The sequence below is a fragment of the Ornithodoros turicata genome, unplaced genomic scaffold (genome assembly GCF_037126465.1).
Source record: "Ornithodoros turicata isolate Travis unplaced genomic scaffold, ASM3712646v1 ctg00001270.1, whole genome shotgun sequence".
Lineage (NCBI taxonomy): Eukaryota > Metazoa > Arthropoda > Arachnida > Ixodida > Argasidae > Ornithodoros > Ornithodoros turicata.
This window is the reverse complement of record NW_026999529.1, coordinates 1-16,101: the sequence shown is the minus strand read 5'-3', so window position 1 is coordinate 16,101 and position 16,101 is coordinate 1. Positions and strand designations below refer to the sequence as shown.

The 16,101-nt window shown below is 48.5% G+C and overlaps 1 protein-coding gene across 1 annotated transcript in view; it reads right to left on the bottom strand.

The window, feature by feature from the left end:
- The window catches only part of LOC135376752 (atlastin-2-like), a gene marked incomplete at its 3' end in the record, with an annotated part of 85,252 nt that extends 71,204 nt beyond the window's left edge, over window positions 1-14,048 (bottom strand). Inside the window, exon 1 of the mRNA XM_064609234.1 lies at window positions 13,992-14,048. Within this exon, the coding sequence (XP_064465304.1) occupies window positions 13,992-14,027 (36 nt within the window). The remainder of the gene's footprint in view (window positions 1-13,991) is intronic.
- Between the last annotated feature and the right edge of the window lie 2,053 nt (window positions 14,049-16,101).

Here is a 16,101-nt window from a genome sequence, read left to right as displayed (position 1 = left end):
CTATCCTCGCGTTTGCTGACTCCGCCTCCTGGATGCCGGCTGATAGGAGGACGCGGAGGGCAGGCACTTCCCAAGCCTCTGCTCTCGCCTAAGAGATGGCGCTACTTTACCTTTGTTTCGCGTGTCACAAGGCTTCTGCCATGGCGCACCAATCTAACCAACCGCTGAAAGAGGCTTAGACAGGAGTGTAGCTACCGTTATTTTGCCTGCCGCAAGCCTCTTGCCATGGCGCACCAATCTAACCAACGGCTAATCAACGAGGCCAAGCGGGAGTCACGTGTACGCCGGAGAACGGAAGGCGAAGCCGTTGGCTACATTGGTGCGTCATGACAGAAGCCTTGCGGCAGGCAAACAGCGGCAGCTGCTGGTTAACGGACTGCGAAGCAGTGGGTTAGATTCGCGCGCCATGGCAGAAGCCTTGCGACACGCGAAACAACAGTAACGCTGCGCCATCTCTTAGGCGAGAGCAGGGGCTTGGGAAGGGCTGGCCTACGCGTCCTCGTATTGGCCGGCATCCAGGAGGCGCAGCCTACGTAGCTCTTGGCCAGCAAACGGAAGGATAGTCCGATTTCATGTTCCCACAACAGCGGCATTCCGTCGTCCAAAGCAGACGAAAAATCAGGAGGCGTGGCCTCTCTGTGTCACCAAATAGACCTCTCCCTGTTTGTAAACAAATGACGTCATAGTGTTCGACAGCGCCACCTGTTCGGTAGAGTTGAACTATCCTCAAAGCGATGCGGCGAACGAGGTCGCGCCCAAAAAACACGGTCTTGAGGGGATTAGGATGATCCCTGAAAGGGACGCGACCTTCGGTTCTACTTTTCTTTCAATAGGAGGCAGCGAACAAGTGCCCATTCGTGGGACCCAGCTCTCCCCTTGCGATCTGCTTCGGTTTCAGTTTGTCTACCAACGTCATGATGTCGAAACCGTCGCGTCTAGGCCGACTGTTTTGACGATTTTTTTCCCGTGCGCAGTGGGGTGGCGCGCGGGCTGAGGGTTATCCGAGTGCATGCCGGTGGCCGGAGGGCTGCGCGTGCGCTTACCCTCGCGCATTTTCCAACCTGGGCCGAAGTCTTTGGCGATTTTTCCGCCTCGGCCGACTTCGTTCGCAATTTTTTTCCAGTGGTGCGTGAGCAGGTTACATGCACGTAGGGACATCCGCGCCGACAACTCCGTCAAGCGATGCTACCATCACACCTGGGCCAACTTCATTCATAATTTTTACGATTGGGCACGCTTTGGCAATTTTCCCCCCTGGGCTGACTTCACTCGCAATTTTTTCCCGCTACAACAGGTAATGCAGGTAGGTGGGCGGTTTACATGCAAGTATAGACACAGTCAACAGTGCCGGGGATTATGCTGTGACTCTGTGTGAAGGAGAAAAACCCAGCCAAAAAACGTGAAGCAGAAGAAACACAATACAATAAAATAAACATAATAAAGAATATACTTACTTATTACAGGTATGATGCAACAGCAATGAGGAGGTATCACACACAACGAACCAAACACATTTTCATTAACGCTAGTCATACGCACAAGTTTTCGATGAATCAGAATTAAAAACGAATAGCACACTTAATCAAAGAAGATATTCTTAATCAATACGATTACAATAAAAATTAGAAGTTTTATTATCAAAAAGTGTATACATATAATCGGTAATATTCGGTTTTAATAACTCGTTCGCGACAGCAGATAATTTATTTGAAGGGTTTCATATTTTCTGTATACACTATAACGCAATGTGAGTTCTCTACGCTGTGGAGATTAATAATTACAAATATTTTGCGAATGAAATTTACTTAAAACTTGTAGAGAGGGTCACCCACGTCGTCGAACTCGTTTCTGAAAAAATGTAACACGCTCGTGTGCGGTACCAAGTTAACGCGTCGGGCGCAGAATCGCGTTCGGTTACGGGAACGTTCATAGCGTTGCGGAAACGCCGCCCCAGCGTCTTGCCGAAACGTCTTCGTCGACGCGGGTGACCATTCCTTCAGGATATTCAAGTTAGGTTCTCTGACGTGCTTGAAATTGCTTACATCTATCAGAACTCGTAATTGGAATGAAAACTCCATTATTGCAATGACAGTGCTCAAATATAGGATTATTACACGTTTTTATAATAAAACTTGTAATTTTAATTGTAATTGTATTTATTAAGATATTATTGATTAAATGTGCTATTCCATTTTATTACTGATTCGTCGAAAATGTGTGTACATGATTACCATTAATAAAATATTGTGTATGATTCTTTCTGTGTGACATCTCTTCAATGCTATTGCATCATACCTGTAATACGTAAGGATATTATTTATTATGCGTATTGTATTGCATTGCATTTCTTCTGCTTCAAGTTTGTTGGCTGGGCTTTATTTTTCTCCTTCACACAGAGTCACAACATAATTCCCGGCACTAATGAGTTTAATCAATGTATTTTCACTTGTACTTTTGTGTATCGCGATCGTTTGCATGTCTATACTTGCATGCATACTGCCCACCGCACACCTGTTGTGGGAAAAATTGCCAGTCAAGTCGGGCCAAGGTGGGAAAATTGCCAAACTTTGCGCAGGCATAAGAATTGGAAATGAAGTCAGCCCAGGTGTGACGTTAGCATCGCTCGGCGGGTTTGTTGGCGTGCATGTACCTACTTGCATGTAAACTACCCAGTTCACGGCTCTTGTAGCGGAAAAAAAAATCAAACAAGTCGGCCGAGACGAAAAAATTGTGCATGGAGTCGGCCCAGGTGTGACGGCACGATCGCTTGGCGAGTTGGTAATGTGCATGTCCCTACTTGCATGTAAACTGCCCATGCACCACCGGAAAAAAATCCGAACAAAGTCCGCACGGCTGTTGTAGTGGTAAACAAATTACGAATGAAGTCGTCCCAGGCGGAAAAATCGCCAAGGAAGTTTGCACAGGTAGAAAAATTGTGAATGAAGTCGGCCGATGTGTGACGCTAGTATCGCTTGACGGGGCTGTCGGCGTGCATGTCCCTGTTGCATGTGAACCACCCTCCGCACGGCTGTTGTAGTGGTAAACAAATTACGAATGAAGTCGGCCCAGGCGGAAAAATCGCCAAGGAAGTTTGCACAGGCAGAAACATTGTGAATGAAGTCGGCCGAGGTGTGACGGTAGTATCGCTTGACGGGGCTGTCGGCGTGCATGTCCCTGTTGCATGAGAACCACCCTCCGCACGGCTGCTGTAGTGGTAAGCAAATTACGAATGAAGTCGGCCCAGGCGGAAAATTGCCAAAGAAGTCGACCCAGGTTAAAAAAATGCGCCACGATAAGCGCTCGGGTACCCTCAGCCGGCGCGTTCGCCCCTCCCCCACGCACGGGAACAAATTCGCGAAAAAAGTCGGCCCAGACGCGACGGTGGAGCCGCCCTGGTGGCAAGGGTGCAGCCACCTCCGTATGCTACTGACACATTGCACCAGATAAGCATGATCACATATTAGAACTTACAGTTTTCAGATGAGCATACCATGATATCCCATACCCACTTGGGAGTTCCTAGAACGACAGAGACCTACTCTGTCCTGGCAGGGGCACGCGAAACTCCAGCAGGCGTCCTACGAGACGTGGAAACACTCCAGATACATGCGCTGTACCTCACACAGCACCCCTACCATTATCTTCGGCTCATCAATAGTGACTGTGCGGACGCTAGCATTGATATTGCTGTTGACCGCCTGAAAGTGCACCTCTCCACTGCACCGTCAGTACGTTCCTATGCTCTGCCAATGTGGACTCTTCGCAGGCCTCCGTTATGTGACCACGTTCCTCGTCTCCTGGAGAAAAACGCTGTACCTCCTGTTGTTGCTCACCAGCTTACGCTGGAGCACCTCAACTCGGCGTACTCTTAACGACTCCCTATGTACACTGGTGGATCAGTTTCTCAAGGCGGATCAACATCACCCTCTTGTATCCGACATGGAAACCTTGAAGTGGCGCACAGGTTCCCTACGAAAATGCATCTACCGAGTCCGAGCTCTTCGCCATACTGACCGCGTTGAACCACATGGCGGGATCAGCGCCTGGCTCTTGGACTGTGTTCACGGACAGTGAGGCGGCGCTAGAAGCTCTAGCAAAATATTGTTCCAGAACAATTGGCGGCCTCGACACCATGATTGTCCCAACATAAAACAGACTTCTATCCTCGGGTCATAGCCTGTGTTTCCAGTGTGTACACAGTCACATCCGCCTGCACGGAAACACCCGTGCAGACACCTTTGCACGTCGTGCACATGGGGAAGTCACGTTCAATAACTCTCTCCTACCACTTTCAGCCGCAGCATGTCTGTTACAGAAACAGCGACTCCGTCATGGCGGCACTCGGCAGTTTCAAGAGGACGCTGTCCGACTGAACGACCACCGCCGGTCTATCGACCCGTCGATGAATTTCGTTGCCACACACCACTGTTCGCGTCAAGAAGTGTCCATTATACACCAACTACGACTTAATGCCGCGAGGGCACCTCTGCTTCTGTGTAAAATGCGTCATCTCCAGCCGCCCAAAAGCCCCACTTGCGCTGCTGTAGCTGATATTCAACATCTTCTCGTCGACTGCCACAGATTTGACACCCCTCGAGCCACGCTCAGACGGCGCCTACTCCAGATGCGGTGCACAGACTTTTCTCTGGCCACCCTGCTCGGTCCAGTACGAAACCACACACAGCGGTCTGTGATCAAAGCACTTTCTTGAGCGATTCACGTCTTATGAACAGAGTGTGAACTCCAGTCGTGCAACCTCACTCTTCAGTGTCCCACCCCACCCTCAACGCATTAACCCCTTGCTTTTTTTTTCTTAAGTCATCTTCTGTAATCCATGTCATCATTCTTTCACTCTTTCTTGGCCATATTTTCTTTTGTCACCTTTGTGTTTAATCTGTCTCATCCTTCTTTCACCGGAGACGCAGCATGACACGATATCATCCGCAGAACCGTCGATGGAGGGTAAATTACCGTCATCGCCGTCACCTGGCCGCCGTGGGAAACAGTCTTCATGTGTAATGAAAATGTTGAGAACCTCACAGCGGAAATATGGCACTCCTCTTTCGGTTCAGGTGTCCTTGCGGCAAATGCGTACCGATGCCGACGGCAGAAGAATGCCTTTGTTGCCGCGAAACGAGATGTTACTGAAGCAGCGCCGCGGTTGCATTTCAAGAAATCCCTACTTTGAAATGTGGCTGAAGGCTGAGGTGCTCCAGGTGTCCTAGTTCTACGTGAGAGAAAGCGACGAGTACGCTCTTACCAGGAACAGCGAAGTGAACAAGTGAGTTATTACATGTGTGCCTTCGGTTTGTTGTTAGTAAAGTTACATATCATAATTTTACGCTGTCCATGAAGTTTCGATATGTTGCGCACAAACAGTTTACCAGGTGGCTGTCAAGGCCACATCGATTACAGACCGTCACCAGGTACATGATTAAACAGTACCGCAGATCCTATTTTCCCCCAATGAGCCAATAGGCTAAGAACTGACGTTGCTGATTCGTTGACGGCACACCATTGGGGACAGGAGCTAGGTTATTGAGTTGGGAGATGGCTGTCTGATCGTCAACGTAAGGCTCTCGTACCGTCCAAAACGAAGGGTTCCGACACTTTTTCGGATTGTTCCATGCAACGACGTCGTCATGTGTCGAGTTGTGCACTGCAATCGTTGTGTGTTTTGCGCAGATGATGCTGTTCGCTACAAAAAGCCCATACCCAAGCAACACGGCTTCATGAGTGTCAAAAGCCTGGACATCGACGCATTGAAAGAAGCTTTCAAAGAAGTCCTGGGTTCTGAGCGAGGTGACGAAGTCAACGGCGACGACGAATTATGTAAGAACAGTGTGCATTACTTTCGCTCAGTGATTGCGGAGCTTCCGTAACGGTCTCCTCCCACGCCAGTAATGGATGAAGATTACGTGCAAAGAGAAGAAATTGACGAGACCAATGAGAGTATTTCGCGCGCTGAAACAGATGTGACACCACTGCAGGATGTTGGAGATACGATAAGCAAATCCGTTCGCCAGGTGATTAGCGATGCCTATGAGGTAGAACGCGCGACCTCAAGTGGCGATGCAGACTGCTCCACCTGTGTGAACCTCATACAGAATATCAGGTGCGCTTCTACCAGAGGTGCGCTTCGCAACAGGAAAGGCGCCACGTGTTAACACTTCTGCGCGAAGGCGTCGCCAAGAAAGAAACTTTAAAGCTGATACTGGAGGATACGAAGAAATCTTAAATAAGTTACTTCGAAAAAGTAACTGAGTTACAGTTATAATTACTTTCTTGGTCAAGTAACTAAGTTAGTGATAGTTACTTTCTTTGTCAAGTAACTAGTTACAGTTACAGTGACAGAGAGAAAGTAACTTAGTTACATTACAGTTTCTTTTCATAAACATGACAATGAGAAGGTGATACAATTGTTAAAAAACATACACTTCCTTACACTTACTTACGTGCGATACAGGTAGTACTGCACTTAGCCAGAAACTGTATAAGTCAATATGTGGCTCTCCCACGGGGAAAAAAAACATGTATACGCGACCTGGCTGTCAGAATTTGAAGTGTGCTAAAATAGTGAGGCGGCCAAGGAACATGGAAATACGGGATGTCACCGGACGACAGCAGACGGAAAAAGAAGTGTCTAGACGGTGGATTACCCGTTGTGGCATCCCATCCCCAAAAAGGATTGTGTCCTTGGCAAAGTACACCTGCTGCAGACAACCAGCGGGAACAAAGGGTTCCGGGCAGACGGCTGCGAGCGTCCACCCTTTATAAGGCGGACCCAAGGTCGGCAGCGGGCAGCTTGCGCTTGGACTTCGTCGGAGAAGCCGGTTCAATGCTCATTCTCATCCTCATGTTGTATTCTCTGTTTTTCCTGTGCATAAATGTTGTTTGTTGTTGCCCAGTTGCAATCACCTCCTTCCTCATCATAAGGGAAACTTCACTGGCGCAGTCGACAGGATTGCAACATTCACCATCATCGGCGGCGCAGACACGTGCAGCACGGAAGCGGACGGTACAGCGGGAGAGAGGACGAGTCAAAGCAACATCTTTGTGAGAAGCTTTGGGAGCTACGGCTCGAAGGAACAGCATCTTCGGAGCGGCATCTGTGCTGGAAGCTTCGAAGGAGAAAGTTGTGTAAGACGGCACCTAAGTGGGAGGTCTTACGTGAGCTGCGGCTGGGAAGCGGCACCTAAGTGGGAGGCTTCAAGAGCTACAGTGAGACGGAGTGGCACCTAAGTGGGAGGCTCCGAGGACCACGGTCACCAGGCACAACACGTCACGGAAGACAACAAAGCAGGTAGGACTCGGTTCCGTTTTCTCTGAGGTCCACCATGTCTGTAACAACAAGGTCAGGGGACAAAAAGGTCCAGACTCCGGCAGAAGTTGTTGTAGACGAAAGTGGGACTAAAAGTGGTCAAAAAGAAACGGATGTCAGGATAAAGGAGAAAGAAATGGAACTCCATGCGTTGCAGCTTCAAATCGAGCTGGAGAAGCTAAAGTTAGCGCGAGTGCAAGCGGGTGACGTGGCTGACGTACGCACGAACGGGACGCGGCTAGGGGAATACGCGAAGGAACTGCGTGCCGCATTGGCGCCCATGCCGACGTCCGACGCCATGGTGCCCGCATGGTTTAAGAACGCAGATACGTTGTTCGAGGCACTCCAAATTCCTGAGGCGGTTCGAGGTACGATCATCTTACCTTTTCTCAATGAGAAAGTTAGAACGTTTGTCGCTAGTCAGTCGGATGGAAGCATAATGCTTTATAGGGAGCTAAAGGAGGTTGTCTTGAAAGAGCTCAAACTGACAGCGAATGAGTATAAGAGGCGTTTCAACACGGCTAGGAAGAGCGACGGAGAGTCATGGAACCAATTTGCGACGACACTAGAGACGTTTTTCGCATATTATGTACAGAGCCGACAAATAGAAACAATGGGCGACCTGAAACAGTTAGTCACTGCAGACAGAATGAAACAAGTAATGTCAGATGACATGCGTAGTTACATTGTCCAGAATGAAACCAACTCTTGGCTAAGACCTAAAGAAATCGCAGAACTCGCGGAAAACTATGAAGAGAGCCGTCAGAGCCATAGGGCATCAAAGCGAGAAAATGCGGCGACAGTTAAGAGTGTAAGTGAGCGAGAAATGAATCCAGCTAGCACTGCGGTGAACAAACCGAACAAAGGAGACCGGAAACCTGTGAAATGTTTCAATTGTGGCGGTGTGGGTCACATGATGAGGGACTGCCCGCAGCCGAAGCGTAGGAAAGCGCATGAAAGGGCAGCAGAAATCAAGGAAGATGCGTCGAAGCTCGTCGCTAGGGTATCGTGGTTAACTCCGACAGAACCAGATTACGCGAGTAACAGGACAGAAACAAAGGTTGTACACCTTGCGATTGGCAACAATGCTATCGAGGCGCGGATAGACTCGGGCGCGGATATTACAGTAATCAGGCCGGACCACCTTCCAGAGGATTATGTATCAGACAGTAGTGGCACGGTCAAGTTGAGGGGCGCATTCGGTCCTGCGATCACGGCAGATTTGGTGTATGTCCCACTCAGTCTAATGGGAAGGCAGGGAAACGTGAACCAACACGTGATCACGCTATGTGCGGTTACTGAGCAGTTGACAAAAGGTGTCGGCGCGCTGTTAACCCCCGAGGACTATGAAGAGCTCAGTAAACTAGAGAAAGAACAAGAAAGCGACGCGCAAGAAATTGTAAACCTGGAACAGGAAGCAGAGGCGGAGGGCGTGAGAGAACCCAATGTCGTTGACTGCATAGAACTGGAAGAGGAATATGAGGACGAGGCAGGTACAGTTGCCGTTGTGACAGTCGAAGCTGAAGAAAGTAAGGATGTAGGGCAAGCACGCTCCGATTTTAGGACAGAGCAAAAGAGCGACCCCACATTAGCGGACGTCTGGGCACAGGGAAAAGTCGGGACCCATGGAATAGTGATCGAGGACGATCTACTGTTCCACGTAGATGAAATTAATGGCCGGAAGGAGAAACAGCTAGTACTCCCCAAGTCACGAAGGGAGGAGGTGCTGCGCCTTGCGCATGACATGCCATGCGGAGGGCATTTTGCAGAAAGAAAAACGAAACAGCGCATTCGATGCGGGTTTTATTGGCCATCAATGACAGCTGACATAAAATCCTATTGCCAGAGTTGTCATTCTTGTCAGGTGTCATCCATTCCGAGAGCAAATGATCGAGTCCCTATCACACCGCTAACGAGGCCGCAAGTGCCCTTTCAAATAGTCTACATGGATTGTATTGGGCCATTAGAACCTCCTTCCTCACGAGGCCATCGCTATGCTCTTTGTGTAGTTGACCTGTGTACACGCTGGGCTGAGGTCGTACCGCTACGGACGCTTACGGCGAAAATGACCTGTCAGGCACTCGTAGATATCTTCGCGCGATATGGAACTCCTGAGATGATATGCTCAGATCAAGGTACAAACTTCGTAGCGAAAGTGACTGTGGAACTCCACAAATGTCTAGGCATAGAAGTACGGTTCTCCACGCCCGAACACCCTCAAAGCAACGGGATCGTTGAGCGCTGGAACGGCACGTTTAAGTCAATGCTAAGACATGTGATTGCCACCCATAAAAGAGAATGGGATCGCTACATACCTTGCCTATTATGGGCCTACCGTGAGGTACCACATGACGTAACGGGAATGTCTCCCTTTGAACTGATGTACGGGCGGAGCCCAAATGGCCCATTAAGCATCTTACAGAAATCATGGACAGGGCAGTGGACGCCGCCGGACGGTCTAAACACGTCGCCCACACAATACCTAAGGGAATTGCGGGACAGAATGGTAGAAGCCGCGCGTGTCGTAGACGAAAGGTCAGAACGGGTCCAAAGACAGTACACAGAACGGTACAACCTCAGGACTAAAGATAAAACGTTCGAGGTCGGGGATGAAGTGCTTATCCTAGAGACAGGGCTCACCGGAAAAATGACGCCGAAATGGCTCGGGCCGATGAAAGTGAAAGAAAGACGTCGCGAAAACAGTTATGTTATTCAGCAACCGGATGGTACTGAGAAATGGGTACACGCGAATAGGCTTAGACGCTATTATGCTAGGATCAACAGTGTCGGGGTGATATTCGACAACGACGATGAGTTCGGAGAAGTATTAAGCACCCCGAATGTGAAACAGACGAAGGTAGGCATAGATGTGAAAAACATTGAGAGTGCGCATCTCAACCCAAATCAGAGCGAAAGGTTAAGACAGGTTGTCGGGAAGTTCGCCCAATGTTTCTCAGAGAAACCGGGCAGATGCAGGGTGGGTTCGCATAAGATAACTTTGATGCCTGGCCAGAAACCTAAGCCTACGTATCCGTACAAGGTGCCTATCACGCTTAGAGACGAAGTGGAGCGGCAGATAGAGCAACTTCTCGAGTGGGACTTCATATACCCAACAGAGAGTGTATACGCGCACCCTATAGTATGCGTCGCGAAACGGGATGGGTCCGTCCGAATGTGTATCGATTATAGGCAATTGAACACATTCACGGAACCTGATAGTTTTCCCATGGAGAACACCACTGAACTATTGTACGAGGTAGCTAAAGCGCGTTACATCACCACTCTGGATCTAACGCGTGGGTACTGGCAGATCGCACTTGATAAGGAATCTCAGAGGCTGTCGGCTTTTGCGTCCCCGCGCGGTCTCTATGCCTGGAAGGTCATGCCATATGGGTTGAGGAACTCCGCGGCGACGTTTCAGCGCGTAATGAACGAAGTCCTCCGGAAACATAGGGTTATGCAACGGCCTATATTGACAATGTGGCCATGTATTCGGAAACCTGGGAGGCACACCTCGAGCACCTCGAAAGCGTTCTGAGACAATTGCGGAGGTCGGGTTGGTGATTAATCCGTCGAAGTGCAACTTTGCTCAACCGAGTGTTAAATACCTCGGACATGTTGTAGGATCGGGCACGCACTCACCGGATCCGGAGAGAGTAAAGGCAATACTGAATCTAGAGCCGCCTAAGACTAAAACGGAATTGCGCAGTGCCCTCGGGTTATGCAACTACTATCGGGACTACATCCCTCACTACTCAGAAGTGGTTCGACCACTTACGAATCTGACTAACAAAAGGGTGCCGAATAATATACCTTGGGACAAGGAAGCGGACAACGCGTTCCGCAAAATGAAAATGGCGCTCGCGACGATCCCGAAGCTGGCGGCACCCGACCCAAACAGGGGGTATGTACTAGCCACCGATGCGTCTGAGCGAGCTGTCGGGGCGTGTCTCTCCCAGACAGTAGACAGCAAAGATGTGCCGATCGCATTTCTCAGCAAAAAGCTCACGCCGACACAATCACGATGGTCGACGATAGAACGTGAAGCGTATGCGATCGTGTGGGCATTAAGTCGTCTGGACACGTGGTTGTTTGGGGCCAAAACCAAGGTGTTAACTGACCACAACCCTCTCACGTATCTGTGTGGCTCAGCATCCTCGAGTGCACGTTTAATACGTTGGGCGCTTGCCTTGCAAAAATACGATATTGAGATCGTACATATTCGGGGCAAATTGAATAAGTGTGCCGATGCATTGTCCAGGTTAAACGCTACTTCCGAAGGAGCGATTGGGCCAACTTAGAGGGCACATACATTGTTGTATATAATGGTAAATTGCCGGTATAGCAATAGTCTGTGAAATGGCCTGGTGGGCCTTAGAACGTACTGGACTGGGTCCTATCCTGTGTGTGCTGTGAATGTGGCTCCGCTGCGACTGACGTTGCAAGCGGTGCAGTGTGACAAATTCTGGATTTTTGTGGATTTTTAATGTCCCGCGACATCAAGTGTCTAGTGACATTCTTGGCAGGGAGGTGTCAGAATTTGAAGTGTGCTAAAATAGTGAGGCGGCCAAGGAACATGGAAATACGGGATGTCACCGGACGACAGCAGACGGAAAAAGAAGTGTCTAGACGGTGGATTACCCGTTGTGGCATCCCATCCCCAAAAAGGATTGTGTCCTTGGCAAAGTACACCTGCTGCAGACAACCAGCGGGAACAAAGGGTTCCGGGCAGACGGCTGCGAGCGTCCACCCTTTATAAGGCGGACCCAAGGTCGGCAGCGGGCAGCTTGCGCTTGGACTTCGTCGGAGAAGCCGGTTCAATGCTCATTCTCATCCTCATGTTGTATTCTCTGTTTTTCCTGTGCATAAATATTGTTTGTTGTTGCCCAGTTGCAATCACCTCCTTCCTCATCATAAGGGAAACTTCACTCTGGCGCATCGTGGAGAAAAAACACAGCATGGTGACACCCACGCGTTTCGTAGCGTGCAGAGAGAGACATACCCAGGGATAAGGAACTCTCCTCAAGATGCTTTTTCAGTTTTGAAGTTGATGTCCTGGCGTGTTATTCCATATCTTGTAGTTTAATAATTAAATTATTTTCGTCCTTCCATGATAAAGACTCGAAGGTTGCTTCATAGAGCGCCCACGGGAGCTTCATAGCAATGATAGCAGCAACCAGGGCAGGATTAGCTATTGCACTGGTCGGTGCGCAAGTGAGCTGACCGGAAAGTTCCTCCTTGTGCATAATCCTTCTTTTGTCCAGATGAGGCAGGACCCCGTGTCAGCAGTGACACTATTACTAACATATGACTCACTCCGACCCTTGAGGGTAACTATCTTCAACTGATTTTTGCTCGCAAAGCTGGAATTCCCTGCTTGGTCAAGATCACAAGGCACGGGGCACATACCGATTACGGACAGAAGGACGGAAGGCACTGTTAGGGGGAAGTAGAGTACGGTAGGGTAAAGAAAAAAAAAAGGAACGACATTTAGTCGAGTAACTAGTTACATTTTGCAGTTACATTCACAGAAACGGAAAGGGAGGGGGCAGCTTACTGGACGTAAGTCCACTGTACAACAGTGATTCACTTCCCAATGTTCAGAATGCCGGAATCATCTCTCTATGATAATTTCAGCCGTTTCTCCCATACTTGAACGGTCCGAAGGTTCAGCTGCACTAGAGTCACTAAATAAGCTACGCTTCAGAGTATCGACGCTGAGTTCCAAGAGCAAGCATCCGCCATCTTGTTTCGGCGCCACGCTTCCCACGCGCACTTTAACGCACGATGCCATCTATCGTGCGCGGGTGAAATGTTCATATCATTTACAAGCAGCAGTTGATGGCCTTGAGCGCACCTTGACATCTTCGGGACGTCCTGGTGGACAATACATGGATTATCGCGCAACAATCCTACACGCTTCTCTGTCCCACAGCGAGCATTATGTTAGTCGTCTTTGATCCTCAACTGAGGATGGTACCGGTGTGGTGCGTAAACAAGATGACGCTCCTTCTCTCCCTTGGACCTCAGTGTCGATACTCTGAAGCGAAGTTGATTTAGTGACCCTAAGCTGCACAATACTGCTTCCTACCCTTTAGACAGCTTCCGAATGTCTTACACTACATCATCGTTTCACAAATCGTCGTTTTCTTCGTTCCATTGCCGGATATCAGACGAGTTGCAACGAATAAGCGACGAACATTTCGAAATACCGGAACATAATAAACTCCGAAAAGCACTTCCTAATGCGCCATAAATAGAATATCAGATCGTCCAGAGCTCTATGCATTTACAAAACATCTAGAGCTATATGAATAGGAACATTTCACTATTCCTCATCGCAGTTGTCAGTATTAACTGAAAACACCATATATTTTTTGCACAAGGAAAAAGAAAATTAGTGAGAGTAGATTGACATGTAAAGTGAGTCCGCAACGTATTTTTGTAGTTACATGCTGCATGTGCCGCAGGGAAGTAGCGCAGATAATTTCGACTACTGGGGGTTCCTTTTATGTGCGTCGGTTATCGTCGACAGGCGGTTCTGGATGCAATGTTTACCTCCATCCCACTGCTAACACGCAGGAAAAGTCATGCTTGTTACGATACACTGCGTCTCATATAGCATGTATACCTCCCGTATGTCTAATGATAATCGGTATTATGTACTTACCGTTCCCTTCACAGTAGAGATGATAAGGTCAGACATTTTCGTTCTGGTAATGCGGGAACTGCGGGGAAATAAAAACGCATATGAAGCCTCATTTCAGGAACAGGGTCACTCAGAAATAGAATAGTTCCCGGTCGTCACTTTCAGACAAAAGAGTCTCGAACCAAAGGGAGGCTTTGACACTCTTGGAAATAGCCTAGAGGTATCGACACCTAAGTTTATGTACTGAGATGGTGAAATGGGGTGTCATCCGTGATAACTCCCTCATTCGTGAGGAGGTCGCCTGGCTGGCTCTTCAGCACAACATTGACTTCTCCCTCACTTGTAGACCTTGTACCTGTGGAACGTGATTTGTTCTTTCACCGTGTGAGTACACCATTTTCAAATATATATACACAATTTTAACTGGTACCAGAATGGTTCCAGTCGAATCTGGACTGGTTCCAGAATGGTTCCAGTTGAATGTGGATGGTCCCAGTTGGATTTCCAAGTGGGGTGGCTGGCTCCAAATTGATCAAGTAAGTGATACCACTCTTGTCTCAGATAGTTCTAGGGCTTACAGTGTGTGCCTCACAGGTACTATTTTGTTCCCAGAATGGTCAATTGAGATTCCAAGCTGGGTTGCTTCCCGTTTTGAGATCTGTTAGAGGAGGAAGAGTCCACTCTTGCCATATACGCTTCCGGTTTGTTTGTACCATTATTTTGGTCTATTTTAGTGCATGCACTATCAATTTTAATTGCTCTGTATCCATCTACGAGTACGTCTTCGATAAAATATACGCTGTAACTTTCATTCGTATTCATATTCTCATCTGAAGGTGAATATCATATAAAGTACTAGCAAACTCCCAAAAGACTCATTCAAAAGATGACAGAAAGAACGCTCGATAATCAGACGAGACTGTAGGTAAGAGGTAACTCAAAGAGGTAACTGCAGGAGCTCGGCCGAAGCTGCAATAATTATGAGGGCGCCACGGTGCGGCGGGAGACTTTTAATTCAGATTGAAGGGGTGGGCCGCGTGAGTGTTAGCTGTCCGCTCAAACTTGAATGCGCCGTAGCAAGTTGGGTTTTTTCTTGCGCTGCGGTGACAGAGACCGTGCACCTCATGTGCAGTATTTACATGTTCTCAGTAGGATTCCTAAGACAACGCGATGACAATGATTCAAGTGAAACACAATGTCGATATCTATGAGTAGTCTTGACGCTACGAAGACGACATGGCGTAAGTAGAAGAACCGGACGATGAGAGACCAAGCGGATTGCAACATAATGCTTGCCATGATGCTAACAAGTATAAATGCTGACCGTGATGTTTCGATGTTAATTAGATGTTTTACTTCAGAAGCTAGAGGAACCTAAGAAGCAGGATCAGAAGAGTTCATAAAGATTCGGATCCTTTGGTGAAGAGGAATGGGGTACATGTTGTGACATACATGAGCGGATGTCTCATCTTCTCTGAGAAAATACTAAATGTGAGGTGGTCAACAAAACGCTACGGTCCCTGTGGTCCGTGATCGCATCGCATCCTCAGTCAACAAAGGCATATGCATAGTCTAGACAAAGTGAGTGATTACTTGTATGCTACTTAGTACGTGGGAGGTGTATCGATTACTTTTTTGCACTCAGTGAATGCTCATACAAGAATAAACAATATAGTGGCTGGTCATTGGCGATACGGGTCCAATATGGGGCCTGTTTCGCCAATCTTGGGAAAATCTTCGCAATATGGGCCTCACACTGCACAGTTTGTGCCAATATTGCGAAAATCCTGGCAATATAGGCACTATATTGCCCGTGTACATTCCATATTGACTGAAAATACAGAAAATGGTACGTACCCGCGTTCCACAAATCCCCAAGCAGCTCAGGAAGATTGCACGTTGAAGCGTGTGAAATGCCCCTTTCAATACGTCATTACATCCACCAACTTCCCGCAGGTGATACACGTTGTTCGAAACAGTCAACGTACAGCTCGAAGCATAGTTAACTTGAACGCTGCTTAGACCGGCGGAGCAAGATGGGAGCAACCCTCGCGGCCTTTAGCAGAAATAAAGGGCGAGGGCGTTTCGACATTTCCATTCCAGTCGGAGGGGTGCTCGCCGTGGTGTGTCG